The sequence below is a fragment of the Suncus etruscus genome, chromosome 3 (genome assembly GCF_024139225.1).
Source record: "Suncus etruscus isolate mSunEtr1 chromosome 3, mSunEtr1.pri.cur, whole genome shotgun sequence".
Lineage (NCBI taxonomy): Eukaryota > Metazoa > Chordata > Mammalia > Eulipotyphla > Soricidae > Suncus > Suncus etruscus.
Genome location: NC_064850.1, coordinates 37669974 through 37695193, shown reverse-complemented (window position 1 = coordinate 37695193; position 25220 = coordinate 37669974). Strand labels below are relative to the sequence as shown.

Genomic DNA, 25220 nt, shown 5'->3' with positions numbered 1-25220 from the left:
GGATTGAACCTGGGTCAGCAATGTACAAAGCAAACACCCTACCTGCTCTACTATCTCTCCAGTCCAGTGCTCCTGATTTTGAAAGGCTTGTCTTCCTAAGGGAAGGGGAAGAAAACAGGGTATAACTAAAAAATGGGCTCTGAGTCTGATAGTGACTTGCTCATCCAGACTGAATCTGGAGAGCCCCGTGGAATAAAGAGGAAGCAAAAATGTCCTGCCCCCATCACCCCAGGGGTTTACTCCTTGGAAGGGCTGGTATTTCCTATTGCAGAGAAAATCAGGGAACAGTAAGAATGCCCCTATCAAGACACAAAGAGTGGTGCAGTAGAAGCTAAAACAGAGGGGTCCCACTCCACACTAGCATGGGGCACTTACCCAATTGGGAGAAATTCAGAACCACTCATGACCCTCCCACCATAGGCAGCACCAGATCAGACTTTAAAAGCTAAGTCAATCCCAGGGTACCTCACCACTGAGCCTGGCTTCCTGCTGGAATGTTTATTCCTGGACTCGAAGGAATCTGAGTTTGGCCACCATGTCACTGCCCCAGGCCAGCGTTCTCCAGGGGAAAGGAAAGTTTCCTTTGGTGGAGCTTCATTTCCCTTTTAGAATTCTGGTAGCCTGCAGCCTGCACCCCACGGTGGGCAGGGGAGCTGCTGCATCTTGTCCCACCTCTCATGCAGGCAGCTGCGAGGGACAGTACCTGTGTGGTCACCAACCCTGGCATCTGGTCTTACCTGCTCTAGCCCAGAAAAAGAAAGGCTATTCCCAGCCCTGGGTTTCACGCCTCTGCCCTGGGCACAGCCCTAAGTTATTTATCCATCTTGTTTGTCTGTCCATAGATCTGTCCACCTGCTGGTCTGTCCTTCACCTGTTGTCTGCCCTCTGCCTATTTGTCTCTGTCCTCTGCCTGCCTTTCTGTCCTCCTCTTGCCTCTCTGTCCTAGTCTGCCCATCTGTCCTCCACCTGCCTGTCTGTCTCTGTCTTTCACCTGCCTGTGTATATGTCCTCTGCCTGTCTATCCCTGATCTGTTTGTCCTCCACCTGTCTGTCTGTCCCCTACTGTCTGTCTTGTCTTCCCTTTGCAGCTCCAGCCCCACTACTGCTAGCAGTGGACACCCCTAGCCCCTCTGCTCTGACTCTGCCCTCTGCTCAGCATTTTCTCAAAGATAGCCTACCACCACCCTTTCCTCCCCTTTCCTCACTCAGAAACTCTCTCCTCTCTCCCTCCAATGCCCAGGAGCTCTGCTTTCTTGCCACCTTCCCTTTCCCCCTCTTCCTCTCTCCTTCCCTACCTCTATCTCCCTCTTTCCCAGACCATGCTATGCCCCCTTCAACTCTTCGATCACAGGAGCTTTCTCCTCTCTTCTCCCTTGTTCTCTGTCTCCTTTCTGTCCTGTTCTCCCCAGCATCCTTTCCCATCTCCCCAGGTGCCTTCTCTTTCCCTGCCCTGTCTCTCCATTCCCTACTGTCCCCCTGCAACTCACTCCTCTCTCGCGCTCCCTTCTGGGGAGTTCCAGAAACATACCCATATAAGGCCTCTATGTCCAGGATCACAGCCCAGAGCATCACGTGAGGGTCCGCCCCGGGATGCTCTGCAGAGCAAAGTGGCTAATTGATGCCCCCCCCCCCACCCCAGGGACGGGAAAGCAGGCAGCTCCCTCCGGGCTGTCTGCACACAGGAAATCTGAGATGCAGAATATCTTATAGCCTGGCCTGCCACCATGGGTCATGCGGCGGGCCCGAAATAAACGCCCTGCTTCAAAGGAGAGCCCTTCAGAACAGCCTGGCAACACCACCGGAAGCTCTGGGCCAGGGACGAAGGCAAACTCAGGGAGCATGTTCTGACTTAAGACACTCGTCAGCAAATCCCTTCCATGACCCCCGACCTGCTGCCTTGTCTCAGAGCGAACAGGTAACCGCATGCTTTCAGAGTTGCTTGGGAATCCTGACAATGACTGCTGGTCAGGCTGGGCTCAGCCCTGCAGCCTGAATGTCCGCTGGAGTCCTGCAGTCCCCAGATTTTTTGCAATCTCTCCTGTTCTCTTGACTTTGACAATATCTAGGAAGCTTTTCCTGCCCTAGTTGAGGACCCCGGCCTTGATCAATCACCACCGGGTTGCTGCCCTATGTTTCCTCCGTTCTGAGCTTCTCAAATAGCCACGAGAAGGCGGTTATCAATGATCCTATTGTTGATGGCACAGAACCCCGGGCTGTATCTGTGCCACATCGTGACTTTCAAAAATGCTGTCAAGTCAAGGGGAGAGCAGGGTGTTTCTGTGCATGTGGGGTTCAGCTGGCATGTGCAAAATGCCAAAGATGAATGGATGTGTGGGGCTGCCTGGATTATACCTGCTATTTCTCAGGGTTTTAAGGAGAAAATTGAGGCTACAGAATGGCCTGTGGCACAGTGTCAAATAGGAGAATTGTTTTGTGCGCTCACAGGGATGCAAACACCATGTGAGCATGTGCATGGATGTGTGTGTGCATTTGTGTGCATATGTGTGTGTAAACATGAAGATGCCTTCAATAGGAGATGAAAGAACTGGTGGGGAGGACAAAGCACCCTACCAGTGGAGATTAGTGTGGACCAAAGCAGATCATTTAGGGGGTATTTGGAGTGCAGGGATGGTTTCGGAGGTGGAAATAGGGGTGAATGCAGGAAGGACAGCAGGTGGGCTGTGCAAGACACTCCCCACCAGGGAGGTATGAGTTTGAAACTTTGATCATTTTGGAGACTCCAAAGTGCTCTGACATGAAGCAGCACTTGGGGGAAAGTGCTGAAAGGAACAGAAGAGAGACTCTTCTTCACAGGGGAGGAAGGTGTGTTCTGAGGCCCAAGGCTGGGCAGAGGTGATGCCCGCCTGCTCTAGGAAGGTAAAGGTAGTGTTCAGTGTCTGGGGTAGGGGCTTGAGGGTGCAGTGCCCAGCTGAATCCCTCTCTCAAAGACCAGAGAGATGTTTGAGACTCCCTAGCACCTCTGGATGGACTCTGACAGCTGCGCTGGCTGTTTACAGCTTCTTTGAGCTGGCGCGTTCCCCATCTGGCCCAGAACAACTCAGCACCGTTCAAGTTCACACAAACAGACCGAGTCATGCGTGCCTGTGGGAACCTAGGTGCTGCACCCCTCCTCCCAGTGGTGGCACCCCAAGCTGCCCACTCAGGGCTCTTATACATCTTTCTGTCTCTGTGAGCACATAGTGAGAGCTCAGGGGTGTGTGAGCCTTCATCTCTCTGACTCTTCCCAGGAGAAACCGTTTTTGTTGTTGTTGCTTTCGGGGGCACACCCGGTGGTGCTCAGGTGGTACCTCCTTGCTCTGTGTTGAGAAATCACTCCTGGCAGGCTCCAGAGACCCTATAGGGTGCCAGGAATCCAAGCCGGGTCAGCCATATGCAAGCAAATGGCCTCCCCACTGTGTTATCGCTCTGGCTACGGCTAAACCTTTTTCCCAGATGTGGAAACTGATGTCTCAGAGGTGGAGAATCTTGATTCCTCCAGGAGCCAACAGCTCCTGGTGTTGGAATCGGGGCTCAACCTGGGGAGAAGCCTGGCCTCTTGGTTTATCAGTCTCAGTGCTCCTTTCAGCACTAACCCAGATAGCAGTAAATAGAGCTGTGGCCCTGGCATAGCCAGGCATCAGGAGGTGCCCGTATATGGTGGGCAGGCTCTCTCCAAGAATGCCCGCCCACAGAGGGGCACCAAAATATTTCCAGTCCTGGGGCCGGAGCGGTGGCACAAGTGGTAAGGTGTCTGCCTTGCCTGCGATAGCCTAGGACTACCGCAGTTTGATCCCCCGGCATCCCATATGGTCCCCCAAGCCAGGAGCGATTTCTGAGCACATAGCCAGGAGTAGTCCCTGAATGTCACTGGGTGTGGCCAAAAACAAAACAATACAAAACAAAAATCTCCCGTCCTGCCCCACATATGTCCTTCCATTTCTAGATGTTGTGGGGGAGGCTTCGAGGAGGCGGTGATATTCACCAAGTTCTTATGTCTTTACTTTCACAGGTTAGAAGGGAAGTTGCTGGGGAACTTCAAAGTGGAGGGACATGTCCAGGGCCACTTGCCAGAGCAGACAGCCCTTCAAAGGCTAGATTTGTGAAAGGGACTGGGATGAGAGGGTGGAGAAAGCAGAGGCAGGGACGGCAGAGGGAGGAAGAGAGAGTACCACTCACAGGAGCAAGCTTCACGCTGATGTTGGCGAGAGCTGTAGGAAAAGATCCTTTGTGTTGCTGTTGTTGTTTGTTTGGGTCACACCCAGCAATGCTCAGGGGTTACTTCTAGATCTTCACTAAAAAAATCACTCGTGGCAGGCTCAGAGCACCATATGAGATGGCAGGAATTGAACCTGGGTTCATTCTTGGTCAGCTGGCCAAGTGCAAGGCAAAAGCTCTATCGCTGTGTTTTCTTTCTGGCCCTTCCAGGAAAGGATTTTTTTTATCATCATCATCATCATCATCATCATCATCATCATCATCATCATCATCATCATTATTTACTTATTTATTTATTTATTTAAATTTGGGGGGCCACACTTGGTGGTGCTCAGGGGTTACTCCTGGCTCAGAAAACTCTCCATGCAGGCTCTGGGGACCATGTGGGATGCCAGGAATTGAACAGGTCGGCCGTGTGCAAGGCAAATACCCTACCCACTTTGCTGTTGCTCCAGTCTCTCAGAAAAGTATTCTTAAATCCTACACAAGAGCCCCATGTTACTCTCAAATCTTCCCACTTTGAGGCAGTTTCTAGAACATTTTGTCATGCAGAGTGAAAGTGAAGTCCTTGTTCTTATTGCTCAGAGAGGTACTGGGGCTGCAGAGGCCCAGATGCAGCTGCCTTTGGAAGCACCAAGGGCAGAACTCAGTGTTCACTGAAACCTGGGCAGAGCCCCAGAATCCTGTTTCCAAACGTGACCAGCCCCACTGCTGGCTCCGGCTGCAGCAGGAGGTGGGTGGACAGGGGAGTTTAGGGGGTGATTGAAGGCCCAAGCAGGAGGGGGGCCAGGCAAGGGGCCGACTCTGAGCCCTCCATGCAGGGGTGAAGGTATAAGAGCCCTGAGAACTGAAGGGGGTGAACTTGGCACAGAGGCTGCTTTTCTCACCCTGTGCCAACTTTAGCTTCTCCTCAGAGCCAAATATTTCCCACCAACAGCAGGAGGGTGGCGTTTCTATCTCTGTCTTCAACTCTTCCAGATAAACGACATGGGTAGAGCTGGGCTTGTGGTGGGGTGAATGCTGGTGCCCTATGTGGGCACCAGAGCTACTTTCGTGGTGGATCACACCAAGGCTGTCTTAGATAGGACAGAACCCTCGGGCAGCTACTCTCTCTTTTGGGTTTCAATTCTTCCCAAATAGCTAGAGGAGAAAACTTGTGTCCTGGGGTACTAGGCAGGCCCCTGGCCTGACTTTGGAGCCCTAGGGAAGCTGGGAATTTGGAAGCAAAGGGGTATTTATGGAGGCTCAAAGGGGAACTTGAGGATCTGTATCTCTCCACAAAGATTCAGACTCTCTGCATTCAAGGATTGTGGAATATCTGGGCCAACCACTGGGGAGTGCAGGCAGTGGGGGATGGCATGATGACCAGTCCACTCCTCCCCCAGTCTCCCAAGATGGATTCACTGTTGTTGGGAGAAACTTTCAGAAGTCTAGGCAACAACTCTTCATCTTTATTGCCAGAGGGTGTAACCAGGACAGAGACAGAAGACCAGACTCCACTCTGACATTATGGGACTCAGTTTCCCCATCTGTCAATGGGTTAGTCTCCACATCTTCATGGGGCTTGAGCTGAGTGAACCAGGGTTAGGGTTGCTTTGAATTAAGGTTCAGGAAAGACCTAGACACTATGTTGGTAGATCCAGAAACAGGTATAGATTCCAGGAAGTTACTGAGGTAGAGAGAAATGATGGATATAGATGAGGCAGATGATTCTATGATGATTGGTAGATAAGATAATAGATGACCAAATGATAATAATAGTAGTTGAGGGTCCAGAGAAATAGGACAGTGGGTAGGACACTTGCTCTGCATGTGGCAGCCCATGTTTTGATCCCTGGCATCCTCATCAGTTCCCCTGAGCCTTTCCAGAAGTCAGTCCTGAGCACAGCCTGGTGTGGCCCCATAACAAAACATAATAGGGAAACACAACAGAAGATAATGGTTGATAAATATAGAATGGCTAGGTAGTAGACAAATGGAGGATGGACAGGTAAAGAACAGCAAACAGATGACAGGTTGATGTGTGACAGGCTAGTTGGCTAGAGATACAGTCTCTGTTGTGCTTTGCATATATGATCGATGCCTCATTCGGCCTCTGTGAGGAGTTTACAGAACGCAAGAAAGCTGCTGTGAGGTGCCTGGTTGAGGGTCAGAACAAAATCCGGATCAGCCGATTCTGTCTACCAAGGTACCTCAGTTTTTACAGGAACCTGATGGGGGAAGTGCCCACTGTGCCCCAGGAAACAGGAACAGCAAAGTTGATAGCATAAATTCCAGCAGAGAAGGCAAGGGGTGAGTGACCCTCAGCCTGGCTGTGACCGCAGTGATTTGTGGGATTGTGGTCAGTCAGGCTAGCATACACAATCTCCTACTGTGCTTTGAGGTACCCTAACTTCCCTCGTCCGTGGTCAGAGGTACCCCAACTTTCTTCACCCACAATCTGATAAAGAATTCTCCCTCAGGAGACAGAGGACAGGGAACTGTTTCACAGGAGATGAGGGCAGAAAACCGACCTCCAGAAGCTGGGAAAGAGAACCTTTTCTCAGGAGATAAGGAACAGAGAACCAACCCTTCTTCAGGGGCCAGGGGACAGGGAACCCTCTGTCAGGAAATGAGGGACAGAAAATCATCTCTCAGAGGTAATTTCATAATCCTAACCATAGCCCTCTGAGGGTCTATTTATCAGAAATGGAAACTGAGGCCCAACATAGTCACATGGTCTGAAGCTGGACTAGGCTCTGTCCTCAGTCCCAGTGTGGGCACTCAGGGAACCCTACTTCTTCTGTTCCTGGAGTGCTATTGCTCCCACTTCATAGATATGGAGAAGTGGGGTCCTCAGGAATGTTTGGGATATTGCAAAGAGGACACGAGCTGAGGCCTGAGGGGTGGCTGCCCTGGAATTGTCCGAGCCCGCTAGGCCCCCACTTTTCCTGGGAAAGGGCTATTTTCTGTCCCAGGCAGCCTCCCCTGGGACCCTAGCACCACTGGCCTTGCTCCAGACAGGCGAAGAAGGTGGCCCGACAGAGGACTCGGAGACAAGGAGGGCAGCACCAAGAAGGGGAGAAACTGAAACTGAAAGAGGGTCTGGCACCCCAACTCAGCCCACCATGCAGATTCTGTGGAAAGTTAGCCTGTGTCACAGCCTCAGCTGTCACAGCCAATGACAGGTACAGCTGGTCTTAACTGGCTGAGCTCTCCCCACTGAGCTCACCCTCTGGCCCACAAGAGACTAATGGAGGACAGGGACCCCCCCCCATTCACCTATTGTCTGAAAACAAAGTCAGGAGTCAACTCTGAGCATAGTTAGATGTGGCCCAAGAACGGAAAATAAAATAGAATAGAATAAAATAAAATATTAAATAAAGAGATAGCATGAAAGTAGGGTGTTTGCCTTTCATGCAGAAGGTCATTGGTTCTAATCTGGGCATCCCATATGGTCCCCCGAGCCTGCCAGGAGCAATTTCTGAGCATGGAGCCAGGAGTAACCCCTGAGCCCTGCCAGGTGTGACCCCCCCAAAAAAAACCCCAGAAAAATTAAAAAAATAAAAAAAAATGGTGGACATTGTGGTGCTTAAATATTTTACAACAATAATAAAAAACATGCTTATAGTCATGGTGCTTAAGCATGGTGCTTAATCTTTATTTAAATAAAGATTTTGTAATAATATTATTAATAATAAAGGTGAACATTGCCTTGTTCCCTCTCTGGGGTCTTAGTGCCAGGCTGGGGGGCAGGATTGGACTTGAGGGTCCATCCCCATGCCCCACAGGGTTTCTATCAACCTAAGGGGAATAATTAGTTTTCCATGACTAACTTTAAATCTCTTTAAATTACTCTTTTCTGCACCCTCACTTTTTCCTATAAGTAGCTTTTGTTTGCTTGCTTGTTTTTTGGACCACACAGGGCAGTACACAGGTTACTCCTGGAGGTGTTCAGGGGTTTTGATGTAAAGGCAGTTGGACTTGGTCATGCTCCTTGAATACCCCCTCTGTAATGACAGTTGGACTTGGACATGCCCCTGGACACACCCTTTGGACACACCCCTCTGTCACACTGGGTATAAAAAGAAAAAAGTTGAACAATTTAGGGAGGGGCAAGGGTAGTGACCAGAGCAGCAACCAGTCAGTTTGCAGGGGGCTAGAGATGCTGCCTGCTCTGTATCAATCCTTCATATTCTAGTCTCTCTCAAACCTCAGTCTACAGGCATACCCTGGCTCCCTCTGGCCAGTAAAAAAAATTTTTTTTTTGGTTTTTGGGGTCACACCTGGCAGCACTCATGGGTTACTCCTGGCTCTATGCTCAGAAATCGCTCCTGGCAGGCTCAGGGGACAATATGGAATGCCAGGATTCGAACCACTGACCTTCTGAATGCAAGGTAAACACCTTACCTCCATGCTATCTCTCCGGCCCCTGGCCAGTGAATTTCTATCTCTCTCAGAAAACCCTGGGCAGTGGCAGACTTTAGACTCCAGACAGGAATTAAAAGACACTTGTTTCTACCTCTCTCCCTCCTGAAATTGGCGTCCCTGGGTGGACACCTGCTCCCATCTGGTGGGAGAGCCTCACAGGTCCCTATAAGCCTTGCAACACTCAGCCCTTGCAGCCTTGGACCTCTGTAACCATGCAGCTCTGCAGATAACTGCAGTAACCTGTAGAAAACTGCTGCAATCTGCAGGGGGATTATACGGGAAGCCAGGGATCAAACTGGGTTGGCCGCAGGCAAATGCCTACCCTCAGCGGTGGAAGTTTACCATCTACCATGTCCAATTCACAGGGGGATGCAAACACTAGAAACCCGGGCTTGGGAGGCCTGGGCAGGGGCACAGGCTTTGTGCTATGAGACAGAAATGAGGTGTGGAGTCTGGGGCATTAAAGAGGTCCTTAGGAAGATGGGCTTGAGGGGAACCATCATGCTGGCTACTGCAGAGGCCCAGGACTGAGTAGATGGTGGCTGTAGAAACATCCATGTGCTCCATAGGCCTCATCCTGCCCCCAGAAGGCTACTACAGCCTCGTCTGGCTGGCATGGTGACATTTGGTAAATGGTACTAGTCTGAGCGTGTTTTGCAGTACTAGTATTAGTCCTAGTATTGAAGCACTCAACAGTCTCAGCCTGGAGCCAAGTGTCCCTCCTTGCCTTCCACCCCTGTGCATCCCAGGACTGAGGGATTATGTGGTGGGATCTTCTCCAAAAGGTGAGTCCCAACCACTGAAGGAGCTTCTCTGAGACCCCCAGGCATGTGCCCAAAACTGGTCTTCATCAGGACCCAAGTGCTGGTTTCACAGTTCTTCTGTGCAGACTAATCTTAGGCTTCCCAGAGGGCTTCACTCTCTTCGGGGTGCATTTAAAGAGAAATGGCCCTAGTGTGGGGATCAATTCTGTTCTGGCTGTGGGAGAAGCAGAGTCCATGTCAAGTGTCTGCTTTACCTTTACCAGAGTAAGTCAAGTTCAAGGCCAACCTTGGGTGGAGCTGCAGGGGACACTGCCTCTAGAGCATGAATATTTGTCAAACAAGCCAGTATTTTTCTAAAAAGATTTCACTTGATTCCAGCGTTCAGACAAGGCCAAGAACCACAGTCCCATAGCCATATGCCTGCTGCTCAGTCAAAGGAAAATCAGGTTCCTTATTTTGATTGTTTCTGAAAATACTTCACAATATTCACTTCTCTTTGAGGATTTATTTATTTATTGGTTTTTAGACCACACTCAGCCGAACTTAGGGCTTGCTCCTGGCTCTGCACTCTGAGCATTTCTGGTGGTGCTCAGAAGACCATCTGGGATGCTGGGATCTAACCCAATGAGCCACGTGCAATGCAAGCACCCTACCCTCTATTTTTGTTTGTTTAGAGAGAATCTGGAATTCATTGCCAGGGCATGTTATTTTAATGAGGGTTTTAACCAGAAGTTGTCCTCTTAAGTGGTGTCTGATTCATCTCCAAGACCTGCAGCCTTGGTACAGGTGGAAAGATGGAGAGAGTCCAGCTAGGACATGCTTGGAAGCAATGTCAGCTGGTTGTGCAAGCCCCAGGATGGTGGGTCTCTTTATTGGGTTCATTGCCTTCATCCCATGGTTAGAAGGATTTTGAACACAGAGCAAGTATAGAATAAATAACCACCCAGTTAGTGGGTGTGTGCAGACATGGTGATATATGTAATGGTCTAGAATAGAAGATTGATGGTGGGCAGGTGGCTGGCTGGATACACGGTTGAGTTGACAACACACAGATTGGAGAAAGGATAGGTAATGGAGGACTGGAGGACTGGACAGAATCATGAGTAGATACTGAGTTAAGGATCAGATCTGGCCTATAGGATAGCTGGGTAGCTGAATAAATTAATGATTAGAAGGCAGATGGATGAATGAGGGGGCAGTGGACAGGTAGATTATGAGGGTGAGAAGCAAATGCGGTAGTTGGTTGGGTAGATGGTGAGTGACTAGATGAGTAAGAGACTGTAGCACAAAGGGCAATTGGGTAGATTGTCAGGACTGTGTGACAGAAGGTGCTCACAGGAGCCGGAGATTGCTACATAGAAAAAGGACTTCCCTAGGGCAGGTACCATGGTCTTCAAAAACCCTTCAAAAGCCTGCATGGTTGGTTTCTCCTGTAGGGGTTTCTGATTGGCTGCTTTATTCTCCCCGTAGGTTGTTTTCTCCTGAAACCAGGTACAGGTTTCTGATTGACTGTTTAATTCTCCTGCAGGTGTCTTTTCTGAGCCAAGAAGAGATGGCTACAGAGATCAGTGCCCCGGGAGGGTCGCGTGCCATTGGGCATGAGGAATATAGTCTCTATGGCAGTTTTAGCGAGGAGGAGCTGATTCAGATGGCCATTGAGCAGAGCCTGGCAGACAAGACGCGGGGCCCAGCTACCACGGAAGCCGAGGTGGCCACCCATGCCAACCGCCCTCCTGCTCATTTCTACCCATGGACCAGGTGAGCATGCAAGATGGCTCAGAAGGGACAGATCCTCACAGTTGCACTTGGAACAAAGAACCGTCCACTGCCTAAGCACTGTCTTAGTGACCAAGCTCTCATATCGCCTCATTTGATCCCTTTGGGGCTCTTCTGGGTGGGTTCTATTTCCACGTCACAGATGAGAAAACTGAGAGTTGAGTGGTTAGCACCGAGGTCACAGCCAGCAGGAGGCACCTAAGAGTATGGAACTTGGTGCTTTCAAAGCTCATCTGTGAGCTGACTCTACAAGTTTGGGTTATGTTTTTTTTTTTAGGGTTGTGTGTGTGTGTGTGTGTGTGTGTGTGTGTGTGTTTTGGGGGGGGTCATACCGGGCAGAGCTCAGGAGTTACTCCTGGCTCTATGCTCAGAAATCGCTCCTGGCAGGCTCAGGGGACTATTTGGGATGCCGGGATTTGAACCACCGTCCTTCTGCGTCTAAGGCAAACGCCTTACCGCTGTGCTATCTCTCCAGGTTGGCTCATGTTTGAATGCAGCAGAAGTAGTCAGGATGTTTGGCTCCAAAGACAGCACCCACAAGAGGCACCCCAATCTCCTGTTTTCCCCCAAAATCTCAGTCACCCCTGTCTCAGACCTCTGAGAGCACAATCATCCAGAGAAATAGGACTCAAGCTATCATTGCAACCCACATGTGTAACTATGAATATTCTGTCTCCCCGTCAAAAATGAGAGAGAGATAGGAGACAGGCCAGGCCAGCATGAGGGAGTTCCGGGTCCGTCTATATGGCCCCCCAAGTGAATAACCCCTGCATTGGGTGTGAACCAAAGACCAAAACAGAAGGAAAAGTAAAAAAAAAAAAGATGAAATTAAGTAATATCTGATGTACTATAATTTATACATGTCAGTATTACTAGTTATTTTTGAACAGTCATGTTTTCGTAGCAAGTCTTAGCATTTTGCGTGTTTCTTTACTTTCATGTCCTATTTCCCCTTTATTGAGGGGAGAGCACACACTGGTGGTGTTCAGGGGGTTCTCTTGGCTTTTCACTCAGGGTTTACGCCTGGCAGGCTCAGGGGACCATATGGGATGCTGGAGTTTGGATCCCATGCTACATGCTACAAGTATGTAGGCTACATGTAAGAAAAGTGCCCTATCTACTATACCATCATTCAGACCTCTCCTGTGGTCCATTTCAGTTCAAACCAGCCGCATCTCCAGGGCCCATCAGTCACATGTAGCCATCTTGAATTTATCAGACAAGTACAACAACTTGATAGGAAGTAGAAAGCTGAAATGTGATTAAGTACTTTAATAATTTTTTAAAATTTCACTTATCTCTTTTATTTAAATAAATTCTTAAATTGAATTGCTGTGAGATACATGGTTACAAAGCTTTTCATGATTGTGTTTCAGTCCTACAATGTCCAACACCCTTCACCAGGGCATATTTCCCAACACCCATGTCCCCAGTTTCCCTCCCACCCTCTCACCTGCCCTCTCCCTGCCTGCTATGGTAGATATTTTTCTTCTCTCTATTTCTCTCTATTCCTTTTTCCCCTTTTAAACTTAGTGGTTTGCAATACTGTTACTGAAGGGCTTTCATGCATGCCACTTCATCTTTCAGCACCCAGTTCTTGTCCAGAGTGATCATATCCAATTATCATTGTTATAGTGCTCCCATCTTTGCCCTTTCCTACTCTTTGTGGAAGCTTCCTACCATGAGCTGGTCCTTATGGTCCTCATATCTATTGTCTCTGCATTAGAATTTTAAAACACTTTTGGAAAAGTTTGTTTTGGAAAATAAATATAGGGGCTGGAGAGATAGTACAGCAGGGCACTCGCTCTGCCCATGGCTGACCCAGATTTGATCCCTGAAACCATATATGGTCTCCCAAGTCCCACTAGAAATAATCCTTGAGCACAAAGGCATGTACCTGAGGACCACTAAGTATAGCCAAAAAATTTCATAGATATAATATTAAGATGGCTTTGACAAATCAAAGCCCAGTGTCTGGGGGTAAGTGGCAGAAAGACAAGGTCACTGTCATAATTGTGTGGCACTCCCTGGGAACAGAGACTGCAAATCTCATGCCTGCAACAGCCAACTTCCTTCCTGTATGGTCTTGGGCAAGTCACTCAATATCTTTGAACCTTCCAAAAACCACCACCACCATTATCACCACTCATTTCTACTATTCAATCCCAGCTGACAGGGATGAAGACTATGATCTCAGCCCAGTACCCACAAAACCCCAAGTAACACTGTTCCTAGCCAAGACTAACTCTTGTCAGACATGTCTCCTTGGTGGGCTTGCCAGAGGATCTTCTGTTGGACAAGGCTGGAGGCTCCCTGGACAGAACCCAGAGCAGCCCGGTCAATACCCACTCTGGAATGTGGTTTATAGTGGGAGAGCAAGGTTGGCCTCTCGATGACTGGTTCCTGCTATGGCCAGCTGAGCTGTAGGTTCCTCTGTAGGTTTCTCTGGCAGAGACAAGCATGGCCTTTCCTTGAATTGGGGCATAGTGGGAACTGGGTACCCTGGGAGCTATGTCCCCTCTTGCCCATGGGACTACCACCCTGAAGCCCACAGTTATCATTGTTGTATAAGTAGGATCCATAGGTATCTGGGTCCCAATAGGGAGTACAATAAGGAGGGCACTTTCCTTGCATGTGGACAGCCAGGTTCTATCCCAGCATTCCATAGAATTCCCTGAGTGCCACTAGCACTGATTCTTGAGTGCAGAGCCAGGAGTAAGTCTTGAGCACTACTGGGTGTGGCCCCCAAAATAAACAAAAATTGCAGCAATCTTTATGAACCATATCCTGTCTTCCTCCTGGAATAGGAAATAAATACCCTCATGAGGTTTCAGCACTGATCTGGCCTCCAAGCACTCAGATCCCTACCCCACCTGCCAAGCCACTCGGTGGAAGGGAAATGACTGACTGGAAAGCACACAATTCCACTGAGGCAGCAGAGAGAAGCCATGGAGGGAGGCCTACTCCATCTGCACCTCCTCTTTTCTGTGTGACCTGGAATCTCCTGAGACTCCAGCCCTCCAGCCCCTGGAACAGAACTTTTATTGCCATTCACCCTGAGCACTTCTAGCCCCCAAAGTTAACTACTTGATTGTACTGTGCTCAACCAGCTCCCCTCAGTGGATTTGATTCTCACTGCATTCTCATTGCTGCCCCTTCTGAGCCCATTTTACAGAAGGGACCACGGAACTTGGCAGGGCCATGGACGCCTGTATGGCCTTCCTTGGCAGCTTCTGCAAAAGCTGCTTCCTCTCCTCCTCCACCCAAACGTGAGGTCAGGGCATCTCTTTATCAGCTCTCCACCCACTCAGGCTAGATCCCCAAAGAGAAGAGCACAGGATGTGCTCACCCCCAGATACATGGGTGACCATGTCCACCATGTCTGCAGGACAGTGGTTTCACCCACATCCACCCGAGCACACCAGGCTGCAAGGGCTTGGGCGAGCAACATGCATGTCCATAGGCTCATTCTCCATGGTCAGGTCTAGAATGCAATGTCGCCCCCTTTGGGTGCCTGACCTGGTTTGTCCCGTGTACCCTCAATCTCCTGGGCTTGAGTGTGATGACGAGTCTGTGGGAGTGCTCAACTCTGCACCCCACAGCTCTGCAAGGACAGGCTCACTACTGTCCCCACAGAAAGCCCAAGCCCTGACCTGACCCTGGCAATAGTGGGCAGGTGGTGAGCGAATGAGGGCTGAAAGGGGAAAGAGAAGTCATCTCCAAGCAGTCATACAGTGAGTAACACCCTTCACCAGTGTACATTTGAACCCATGAATTACAATGTCCCCTATAATTCTCTGAAGACTGCAGCAAGTTCCTTAGCCTTTCTAAGCTCTACAGGTCTTCCCAATACTGCGATCACTGCAACTGGCTGGGCACAGGTGGCCAGGCTCCTGCTGAAAATCAAATGGCAAAGGCAGATAGTGACATGTTTCCCATGTGCCTTGGTTGCTCGCAGGGGTCCCCTAATTCTCCCCAAGAACTGGCCAGATTTTCAGTCACCCTAGAAAGGAGCCATCCAGCTCTAAGTATCTCCAGATGCACTCACTGTGTCACTGTTGAGGGTGTGTAACTCCCTTTGGCATCTCCAGTGCCCTCCCAAGAGCCAAGGTCAAGGCCAGTGCCCAAAGAGGCAATAAGCACAGAAAGGGGCTTTAACAGTAGCTCCCTGATGCCATTCATTGTCATCATCCTGGGGCTGAGACTAAAAGGGTCTCAAATGGCAGCCCCTGGGCTTCAGGAGCAAGTCTCGTGTTCTCTTAACTTTGCTGGGGAGTTAGGGAAATGGCTTGACAAGCCAGAGTGCAGGCTTTGCACTCTTACACTGCACAGATCCTAATCACCATGGGGAGCAACTGTTGAGCGCCAAGATGTGAGTAGCCCCCTGAGAACCCATTCTGAGTACCCCCCCCCAAAGCAACTTCAAACCCCCTTTTTCTTTTTCTTTTCTTTTTTTTTTTTTTTTTTTTGGTTTTTGGGCCACACCCGGCGTTGCTCAGGGGTTATTCCTGGCTGTCTGCTCAGATATAGCTCCTGGCAGGCACGGGGGACCATATGGGACACCGGGATTCGAACCAACCACCTTTGCTCCTGGATCGGCTGCTTGTAAGGCAAACGCCGCTGTGCTATCTTTCCAGGCCCAAACCCCCTTTTTCTAATTTGCTTCTCTCCCAGCACCAGACTTATAGCTGATTTGGAAACAGGCCTGAGAACATCACTGACCTGCTTCAGCCTGCACAGCAGCCCTGGGTTCTTGGACATGGAGGAAGGGCCCCTTACTCATGACACAGGGACCCCTGCTTCTTGAACAGGGGTCAAGCCTGTGGGAAAGGGTCACTGGGCCTCCTGGTCTCTCGACTTCTGCATTTTATTTGAGGTTGCATTTCTAAGAAGGAAGAAGAGGCACGGCAGGAGCGAAACTGGCAGGGGTGAGGAGAGCAGGGAAGAGATGCAAAGTAGTGCAGAGTAGGTGTCCAAATTCATGGTGGACACGAGAGGCCGCATCCACCCTCTAAACTCTCAGCAAACCTGTCTGAGCCTGCCTCAGCTACAACAGTTTATCCATCAGCACTGTGTCAGTGAGCCCTTCACACTACTGTGTTAGGCCTGGGCTGACAGATGCAACCAACACATGAAAAGGTCAGAGGGACCTTTGCACTGCTAGTCAAAGCAAAGATGCACCCCAACCCTGCTCTCAACACACACCCTTGTTTTAGGACACCCAAAGTGTTGGTGTTGAAGGAGTGGAATTGTGAGATGCACAGAAGTGCTGATGTTGTTGGCTACCAAGAGCCAACTTAGGTCCATTCAGGACCCAGGACATTCCCCCTAGCTGATGATCAGCAAAGAACAGCTCGCAGGCTAATGACCAGAGGCATTTTATTCCATTGCAATAATGGCTATTACATAGGACAAGAGGAACTGGGATTTGTGCAAGGTGGCAGGACATAACAGAAGCATAACTAGGGGCAAATGAGGCGCCAGGGAGAAGATAGGGTTAAACACTGGGGCTTAGGAATGTCTTGGTAGCTACATGGTGTTGACAGGTATTATCTCCTTTAACCAGAGCTCTTTGGAAGGGAGGAGGTTTGGCCCAGAGTCAAACCCATGACCCTTGATTATGAGGGGATGGCTTCCCTCTTTGTGCTGTCCTTCCCCTTTGTGCTGTGTCTTCCCAGCCTTCGATTCAAGGAGAATCCCTGGAGCAGCTTCTCTGTGGGATCCCTAGAACAGTTGCTTTATGGGGTTCCATCTACCAGGTAGTTTAGGAACAGTGTCACAAGAGGGATCCAATACATTTTTACCAAGCAGAAAGAAAATCTCTTTGAGCCTCAATTTTATCTCTGTGAGGGGACCCAGGGTTGTCTATTTGCTGAGGGACTTAAGAAGGAGATAAAGCTTCTGGCCTTATGTCTATCCTCAAGCTTGACACAGACCAGGTCAGTGACCCCCAGTGTGAGGAAGGTCCAGGCCTCATGCACCCTCTTTGCTGCCTGCAGGGTGGCACTGGTGGGTGGGTAGGGAGACTGAAGCCCCCCATGGTGGTGGGTGTAGGTGGCCTAAACTCCCCTTTCTGCTAGAAGGCCAGGAGTTGAGGTGCCTCAGGAACCAGATCTGGACATTGCCCTTGAGCTAAGGATTATCCCCAAATTTCTTACTTGCTTATTTTCCTTCATTTATGGAGATTGGGTGAGTGTCTGCCAGAAATCCAGATTGGTCTGAGTACAGGGCTGGCTGGAAGGACATGGGGTCCCACAGATCAATGGGCACAGTGGACCTCACCTTTGCCAGCTTGCCTGTTCAGACTTGCCCAGGCCTGTGCTCTGCAAACTCTCCCCTCAAACCCTGGGCCTGGCCTGGTTAGCTCAGACAATGCTCACTAGGAAATTAGGGAGTCCTCCTGTCCTCTTGCTGAGTCAGGGCCCCTGGGACCCTGTGGATTCGGGTGTCCCTGGTCCCATGAGAAGATCAAGGCACCCTACCTGGATCTCTTCCTGCCACCACCTTTGCTCACATCCTGCCAGGTCGAGCTAAGCGCAGCTGACTCAGCTTTGAGGTTTCTGTGGGATTCCCCTGCTGAGCACCCAGGAAAGTGGGAGCCAGGCCTGATGGGAAAGGACATGAACCCATGTGCACCCCAGATCAGCCACCCAGAGCACTCAGCCGGGCCTTCACATTAGGAGTCCTCTTTCTGCACTGTGCTTGGGGTGCCCTGGAGACACCCCCATTCCAGTGACTTCTGCCATGTTTAGTGACCCCGACACGAGCCTTCCTGATGTGGAGCTGGAGGAAAATTGTGGGCAGTTTCTTCCCAGTTGGGGTCACTAGGGCCCAGCCCTAGGGGAGGAAGGAGGTGTGGAGATCATGGCCAGCATCTTGCTTCCCCATCCTGGTCACCCCAGCTGCTCTTACTTCGTCCCCAAAGAGCATGGACCACTGTGGCCTGATCAGCCCCTTTGCTGCCCATAGTCAGCTAGGACGAACTGAGAGTAGAACCTTAGAATCACCTTAGGGTCACTGCAAGATGAAAGCTGGACATTGAGGGGTCTGCTGAGATGGGCCTCACCTGCACCATCCCCCCATAGCCCATTCAGAGGGCTCTGCTGTCAGGGTGGCAACTTCTCCCAGGCTTGTGGCTCTGCACCTTGCTCTAACCTCATCTCTGCAGCCAGGAGAGCGAGGGGCCCCCAGTCTTGTTGGGTTTGCAAAGACGGAAGCTCTGAGAGGGAGCCTAAGCAGCAGAAGTTTCCCTGCTATTGTCTGTGGTGGCTTTGTAGATTTAGCTTGTACATCACACCCAGGACCTCAAGTTCCTCCTTCCCAGCAGGTCCCATTGAGGGGATGTGCGAGCACTCTCAGGGCATCTGTGGCTGTGCCATCCCATCATGTGACCTGGTGGGCTGGTGAGGGGAAGGGAAGGGGGAAGATGAGGGAGAGGAAGAGGGAGAGGGAAGATGAGAGAGAGGAAGAGGAAGAGGAGTAGAAAGATGAGGGTGGTACGGGGAGGGAGAGGAGAAGGAAGAGGAAGACAGAAAGGTAGGGAGGAGGAAGAAGAGTGGGAGAAAGAAGAAGGAGAAGAGGAAGGAGAGGAGGGGAACCCATTGTCTGGGGCTGAGTACTTGGCCCTCTGCTCTTCCTCTACCCCCTTCTGCCCACCTGCCCTGGCCTGGCCCACTGTCTCTGTTGGTCTGAGTGCCAGATCAGGGGGCTGCATTGCTGGGGTCACCCACTGGTTACCCACCAGTGAAAGCATGTCTCCCCAAGCCCCATGTATCAGGATCTCCACAGGCATCAGGAGTCGGAAGATTCTGAGGGTCTCAGACCTGCTCTGGCAGAGAGAGGCCAGCATGGAACTTTTTTTGGTTTTTGGGTCATACCTGGCAGTGCTCAGAAATCACTCCTGGCAGGCTCGGGGACTATATGGGATGCCAGGATTTGAACCACCGTCTTTTTGCATGCAAGGCAAACGCCTTACCTCCACGCTATCTCTCTGGCCCCAGCATGGAGCCTTTACCCAGCGGAGCTCCTGCTTCTTTTCCCAAGCTCTCAACAGCCAGATGAATGGGGAAACAGGGACCCAGAAGGGCAAAATTATGCTGAGGGTGGACATGGGAGAGACCCCTCCTGGTTCTGCCCTTCACCTCTCCAGTTCATCAATTCAACTCTCTGAGACAGAGATGCACCCCCAAACCCCACCAAGGGCCAGGAGTTCTACCTTGCCTTGTCCTCTGTGTCCAACCCTCACCCACAGGACCTCTTCTTGCTGTAATCTTGGTACTGAGTTTTCCCAGCTCTGAGACATTCTGGCCCAGATGGGTTCTCAGGTGGGACTGAGCTTCCCACCCTGCCCCCTGATCCCCTCCTCCTCCAGAAACCTCTGTTCAGTTCTGTCGGGACCCAGCCTGGCCAGCCCGTTCCCTCTGGGACCTGTCACATCTCCTCGCTGTGCCCTCCTGGAGGAAGAACTGTCACCTTGTACCCTTGCTGCCTCCCACACGCTTGGCTGGGGAGGGGGCCCAGGGAGGGGGTGAGGTTAACCTCATTGTTGTCTTATATGGTCATTGAAGTCTCCCAGGGCTTCCTCCAAGGGCCAAAAATAATCTGAAGCCACAGCAGCTGTGTCCAGCGCCCCGCGAGTGAGCGAGTGCCGATGAGAGGGCCATCTGCTTTGGTTCAGAGCCCGCGTTCGACCGTCTATCAGTCCGTTAGGCTCTCCATCCCTGCTCCTGCCTCCGGCCATGACCCGCTTCTCCTATGCAGAATACTTTTCCCTCTTTCATTCCTGCCCTGCACCCTCCAGGTCCCCCGCCCCACCTGCTGACAGCCGGAGCCACCCTGCCGCAGCTCCCCTGGGCCTGTTCCAAGGGGTCCTGCAGAAATACAAGAACAGCAAGACCTCCCAGCTGGCGTAAGTGACCTTGGGCTGGGTTCCCTGCAAGCGGCCGACAAGCTCAGTTCTGCAGCGGGGCGGGTCTGTGAGAGTTGGGGAAGGGAAGGCAGCTACAATCCTAGCCACAGAGGGTGGCTGGGGAGGTGGGGGTCTTCCTTCCTCCTTCCCTCCCTCCATCCCATGCTCTTTCCCCTGAAATCCAGCTGCTTCTGCACAGCAAAGCTTGGAGATCACAAGGTCTGATTATGCCTGGGATGCCCAGCTTGGAACATGCACAAGTGCATGTGTGTGCGTGTGTGTGTGTGTGTGTGTGTGTGTGTGTGTGTGTGTGTGTGTATGTATTGTGGGGTGGAGGAGGGCGTGCCGTGCATGTATTTCAGAATGAAAGGAACCAGCCAGAGAGAGAAAGAGGAGATGACCCAAGTGGAGAATTTAGCCCTACAACCTCTAACCTCAATTTCTCCACTATTCCAGGGTGCCATACCTCCAGGTCATAGGTGCCTGTCTCTGCGCTCTTTGCTGAATGCCGGGTGCAGTGGGAGAGGCTCTCTCTGTCTGCCTGGCACAAGGGTGCTGGAGTCCCTGGAGGATAGCTCTGTGCTGTGCCTATGTCTTCTCCCTGCCTCCTGGGACACCCCAGAGGTAGAGAGAAACAGGAGAGAGAGGCCCCATCTCTGAGCCCTGTCACCCCGGTCTCCATGGGGCTGCTCAGTTCCGCCTAATGTACTTCACTTCCTGCCCGGTGGGGCTCAGCTCCTAGTCGCTGTCCTGTCCTGCCCTCTGGAGTCCCAGAGGGCTGAGGGGCCCTCAAGGGTCCCTGGATCCTCAGTCTGTGGCACCTTGAAAATCTCAGCAGCTCTCCCCTCCCAACTACCCTGGAGGGCAGATTCAGCTGAGCTCTGGAACTGCCAAGAGGGTCCCTATCTCTCTCTCTCTCTCTCTCTCTCTCTCTCTCTCTCTCTCTCTCTCTCTCTCTCTCTCTCTCTCTCTCTCTCTCTCTCTCTCTCTCTCTCTCTCTCTCCTCTCTTGAGGATGAGCTCCAGGTTGGCTTTGGGGGCTGAATGCATTCTGGTAACCCTGAACCCCCCTGGAGACCACACTGGGCCCATTCCCCAGTCCCTGCCACTTTGAGGGGAGGACTGGAGACCTTGCAGCTGAGATCAGCACCTACCCTGCCCTTTTGGTAGGAATGGGACAAGGTGTCTGTGATAGCGCTGATGGCGATTCAGGCTTATCTGGCTGTTGGCCGGGCTCTGCTGGTCTGAGACCTCATCTGCGCTCTTGGCTATTAATAACCTCGAGGCTGAGAGGTGGGAGGAAGTGCAGGGTTTGAGGGAGGAGACAGCCCTGAGTGGGAAGAGGCTGATCTGGAGCTCCTTAGGACTGGTCCCTGGCCCCCAGGGACTCAAGTGTGCCCCAGCCTCACCTTTTTCTTCTGGGCAATGGGCCCAGGCTGACAGGCTCTTCCCAGGAGATGGTCTGGGAGTCACATCAGTGGAGGGTTTTTCTGTGTCTAGGGGGGGGGGAGTGTTAGGGAATGAATGAATGAAGTGACTAATGAATATAGCAATTTCTTGTTGCCATTGAATCTGAAATTCTTCTGACAGTCAGAATCTGGGAATCAGGAAGGTTTGAAGCAATTTTTCTTTCATGTAGTCAAGTCTTTCTTTGCAATTTTAGCTTCTGCAGGAGGAGAAGAAGCCAGAGCAGGCAGGAAGTTGGGAAGACCTATAAGGTTCCTCACTGCAGCATTCTGAAACTAGGGGTGTCTGTGCTCTCCTCCCCACTGCTCCCAGGAAGGTCCTGTTCCCTGACACTGTGCAGGGGAGGAAAGGTCTTGAAACCTGTTGAGAGCTGCTGACAGGCTCCCAAAGCCCATTCTGCTTCTTGGAGTTACACTAGCAGGAGACCTAGCCTCAGAGATGGGGGTGTCCATTCCTGTTATAGGGATCCTCGATCTCTCTCAGAGAAAGGCTCTCTGGTTGTCAGTCTCTAGCTGAGAGTCCTTCCAGATATCCAGCTTGGTGTAGAGCACCCAAACCCAAGGATACATACAGACAGGGGTCATGGGATAGTGGCCAGGCTTGACCAGAGTCCCTACATTGATTGCAAAGTGCTCACCAAATGCCCACAAGAAGCCAGTGCAAAGCATGCTGTGAACACGGTATCAGTTAGTACAGGCCAGACCTACTGAACTTGGAGGGAAAAGAGGCTTCCTCCCTCTCTCCTTCCTCCCTCTCTTTCTCTCTTTATTACTCTCTTTATTATTATTTATTATTATTTCTCTCTTTATTCCCTCTCTTTTAACTTTTTCCCTCTGTCCATCTGTCACCATGTCTCTCTCTCTCTCTTTCCTTATCCCATTTTCCTTTTATTTCTTTTTTGTTTGTTTGTTTTTTGTTTTGGGGTCACACCCGGCGGTGCTCAGGGGTTACTTCTGGCTCTCCACTCAAAAATCACTCTTGGCAGGCTCAGGGGATGATATGGGATGCCAGGGATCGAATCCAGATCAGCTATGTACAAGGCAAATGCCCTACCTACTGTGCTATAGCTCCAGTCCCCTCCTCTCTTTTTCTTCTCCTTCCTTTTATTTTTTGTCTTTTTCTGTTTCTATCTGTTTGTCTGTCTGTCTGTCTGTCTGTCTGTCTGTCTGTCTCACTCTCTCAGGCAGCCAATATTTATTAAGCACCTAATCCAGCCCAGCCGCTTATCTGGGTGCTGGGCACAATGGGAGAAATAAAGATGTAGCCAATGTTGGAGTCATTTGGGGAGGAGCAGGTCTCAAATGCCCTGAGTACAAGCCTCCTCTGGGCCAGAGGAGGGAGAGTCCTCAGACAGGAGAGTTTAGTGTGGCTTCAAGACCCAGTCAAAGCAGCTCCCAGCACATACTCATAGGGTAGAGACAGTGGCATGTCCTTAGCAGAACCTCCCTCTGGCTCTCACAGGCCTGCGGACCCCGTGCTGAAGGCCATTAAGGAAGGCGACGATGAGGCCTTGAGGGCCATGATCAAGGCAGGGCGCAACCTCGCTGAACCCAACTCCGAGGGCTGGTTGCCACTACATGAGGCAGCCTACTATGGCCAGCTGGCCTGCCTGAGGGCCCTGCAGCAAGGTAAGGTTGGAAAGGGACCCCTGACTGCAGGAAGGGGAGGGGAAGGAGGAACAGCGGCCCCTGACTGCAGAGTGCAGATTGAAAGGGAGAGGAGGGGAGAAAAGAAATCCTTGAAGCTGTCAGTCACACTCTGCCCTGGCTCAGTGAACCCCCAAGTTAATGGGGAGCACAGTAGACCTATCCCGCCAATCCTTCTGCCTTGCCCCTACCTTCAGGCTGCCATCCTGCCAGCTTCCCAGGGCAGGAAGGCCGAATTCCTAGAACTGGAATGAATGCAGAAGGACTTGTGGGAAGGTCACTGCCAGATAGTTCCAGAATGTTCCAGAAGCTGATTTGGTGTGGAAAATGCCACAGCTGTGTGTGTGCCTGTCCAGACTGTCCCCACAGCTGTCTCTGTCAGCATACACTGCGCCCGCAGCTGTGTGTGTCTGCCCTGACGTTGCCCACAGCTGTCGGACCCTGAGTGATCCAGTCTCCTCTCAAGCCTGTGCAACTCCCCATGTCACTCGGCAACCCTTACCTCTGCCTCTAGTACCACAACCTCAGAGAACACCAAGGCCACAGTAGAAAGACCCTTGAGGTGGGGCTGCCTGAGATAGATGGCAAGAGCTTGTGACCCTTCATTCTGAAAGGGGGGTGCAACAGAGGAAGGCTTCCCAGGGGAGGTAGCATTTATACTGGATTAGTCTGAAGGTGAGGCATGTGAGACGCTGAGTCCAGGCCCAGAAAACGGAGGCGAATTAGTCAGCAGGTTTTAGAGCCCCCTACTGGACTCATTAACAGAACCTGCACATTGGACACGAGCAGGGGCCCAGGTGGGCCTGGGCACCCCCTGCCAAGCCTGCTGCTCTGTCCTCCCCAGCGTACCCGGGGGCCCTGGATCAGCGGACTCTGCAGGAGGAAACTGCCCTTTACCTGGCGACATGCAGGGGACACCTGGACTGTCTCCTCTGCTTGCTCCAAGCAGGAGCTGAGCCTGACATCTCCAACAAGTCCCGAGAGACACCCCTCTACAAAGGTGAGTTCCCCCAGTCACCAGGGCCCCATCAGGAGCATGGGTACTATAGTCCATCCCACAGTCTATCCACAGTTCATCCATAGTTCATCCCACTGTGTGTCCCACAGTCCGTCCCATAGTCCATCTATCCCACAGTCTGTTACAGTCCATCCCACCCATTGTGTTAACACTCCAGCACCAAGACACTTGCCTTGTATGTAGCAATCCAGGTTCCAGCCTTGAAGCAGCATATGGTCCCCCAAGTCCCACCAGGAGTGATCCCTGAGCACAGAGCCAGGAATCAGCCCAGAGCACTGCTGGGGGTGGACTCCAAATGGAAAAAGTTGCATTGTGGGTAGGGGTAGAAGCTTGAAGAGATTAAGAAAACAAGCAGGGAAGGGAAGTTAGTCACCAGGTCCAGAGTTCAGCCTTGAGGAGGGTTTGGGCCTAGGATGTGTCTCCACCTTTTCCCTTGGTATTGCAGCCACCAAACCAGGTGCCATTGGAAAGGGAGATAGGTCAGGGCATCCCAGGGAACAGGGTCTGGAGTGAAGTCACAGCTCTGCCACTTACTCTCTGTGTGACCTTGGACCAGAAGATCAGACTTATCTTCTCTTTGGGGGAGGGAGGGATGCTCCCAAGCAGTGCTCTGGAGGCCTGGGGATCCTATAGGTGACTCTCAGCCATCTGGGCCATCAGTTCAGTGCTAGGACCCATGACTGCATGTTGATATTTTCTGCTCGGACCCTGTTGGGCCAGGGATACCTGGCTGTCTGGTGTCCTGGAATATTCTGGAATATTCCCCAGGGCTGCCTCAGGGATACTCAGGAGAACATATGGTCCTAGGCATTATGCCTGGGTCTGGGGCATCACAGCTCACACTGAACTATGGTGTGTCTTTAGACTCAAGTCCCTTGACCCAAGTCTCATCTGAGTCCCTTCCTGGAGCACCCTTGGGAGGGGTCCAGAGTAACCCTGAGCCAAGTGAAAGGCTTAGAGTCCAGCACATTTGTTGTGCTGTGCACAGAGACAGAGTAAATATTTCCACTAATGAGG

The 25220-nt window shown here is 51.4% G+C and overlaps 1 protein-coding gene across 1 annotated transcript in view; it reads left to right on the top strand.

The window, feature by feature from the left end:
* The first annotated feature begins 1545 nt into the window (after window positions 1-1545).
* The window catches only part of ASB2 (ankyrin repeat and SOCS box containing 2), a 35254-nt gene continuing 11579 nt past the window's right edge, over window positions 1546-25220 (top strand). Inside the window, exons 1-5 of the mRNA XM_049769921.1 lie at window positions 1546-1915; window positions 10918-11147; window positions 19966-20073; window positions 23001-23167; window positions 24030-24185. Of these exons, the coding sequence (XP_049625878.1) occupies window positions 1619-1915; window positions 10918-11147; window positions 19966-20073; window positions 23001-23167; window positions 24030-24185 (958 nt within the window). The 5' untranslated portion in view covers window positions 1546-1618. The remainder of the gene's footprint in view (window positions 1916-10917; window positions 11148-19965; window positions 20074-23000; window positions 23168-24029; window positions 24186-25220) is intronic.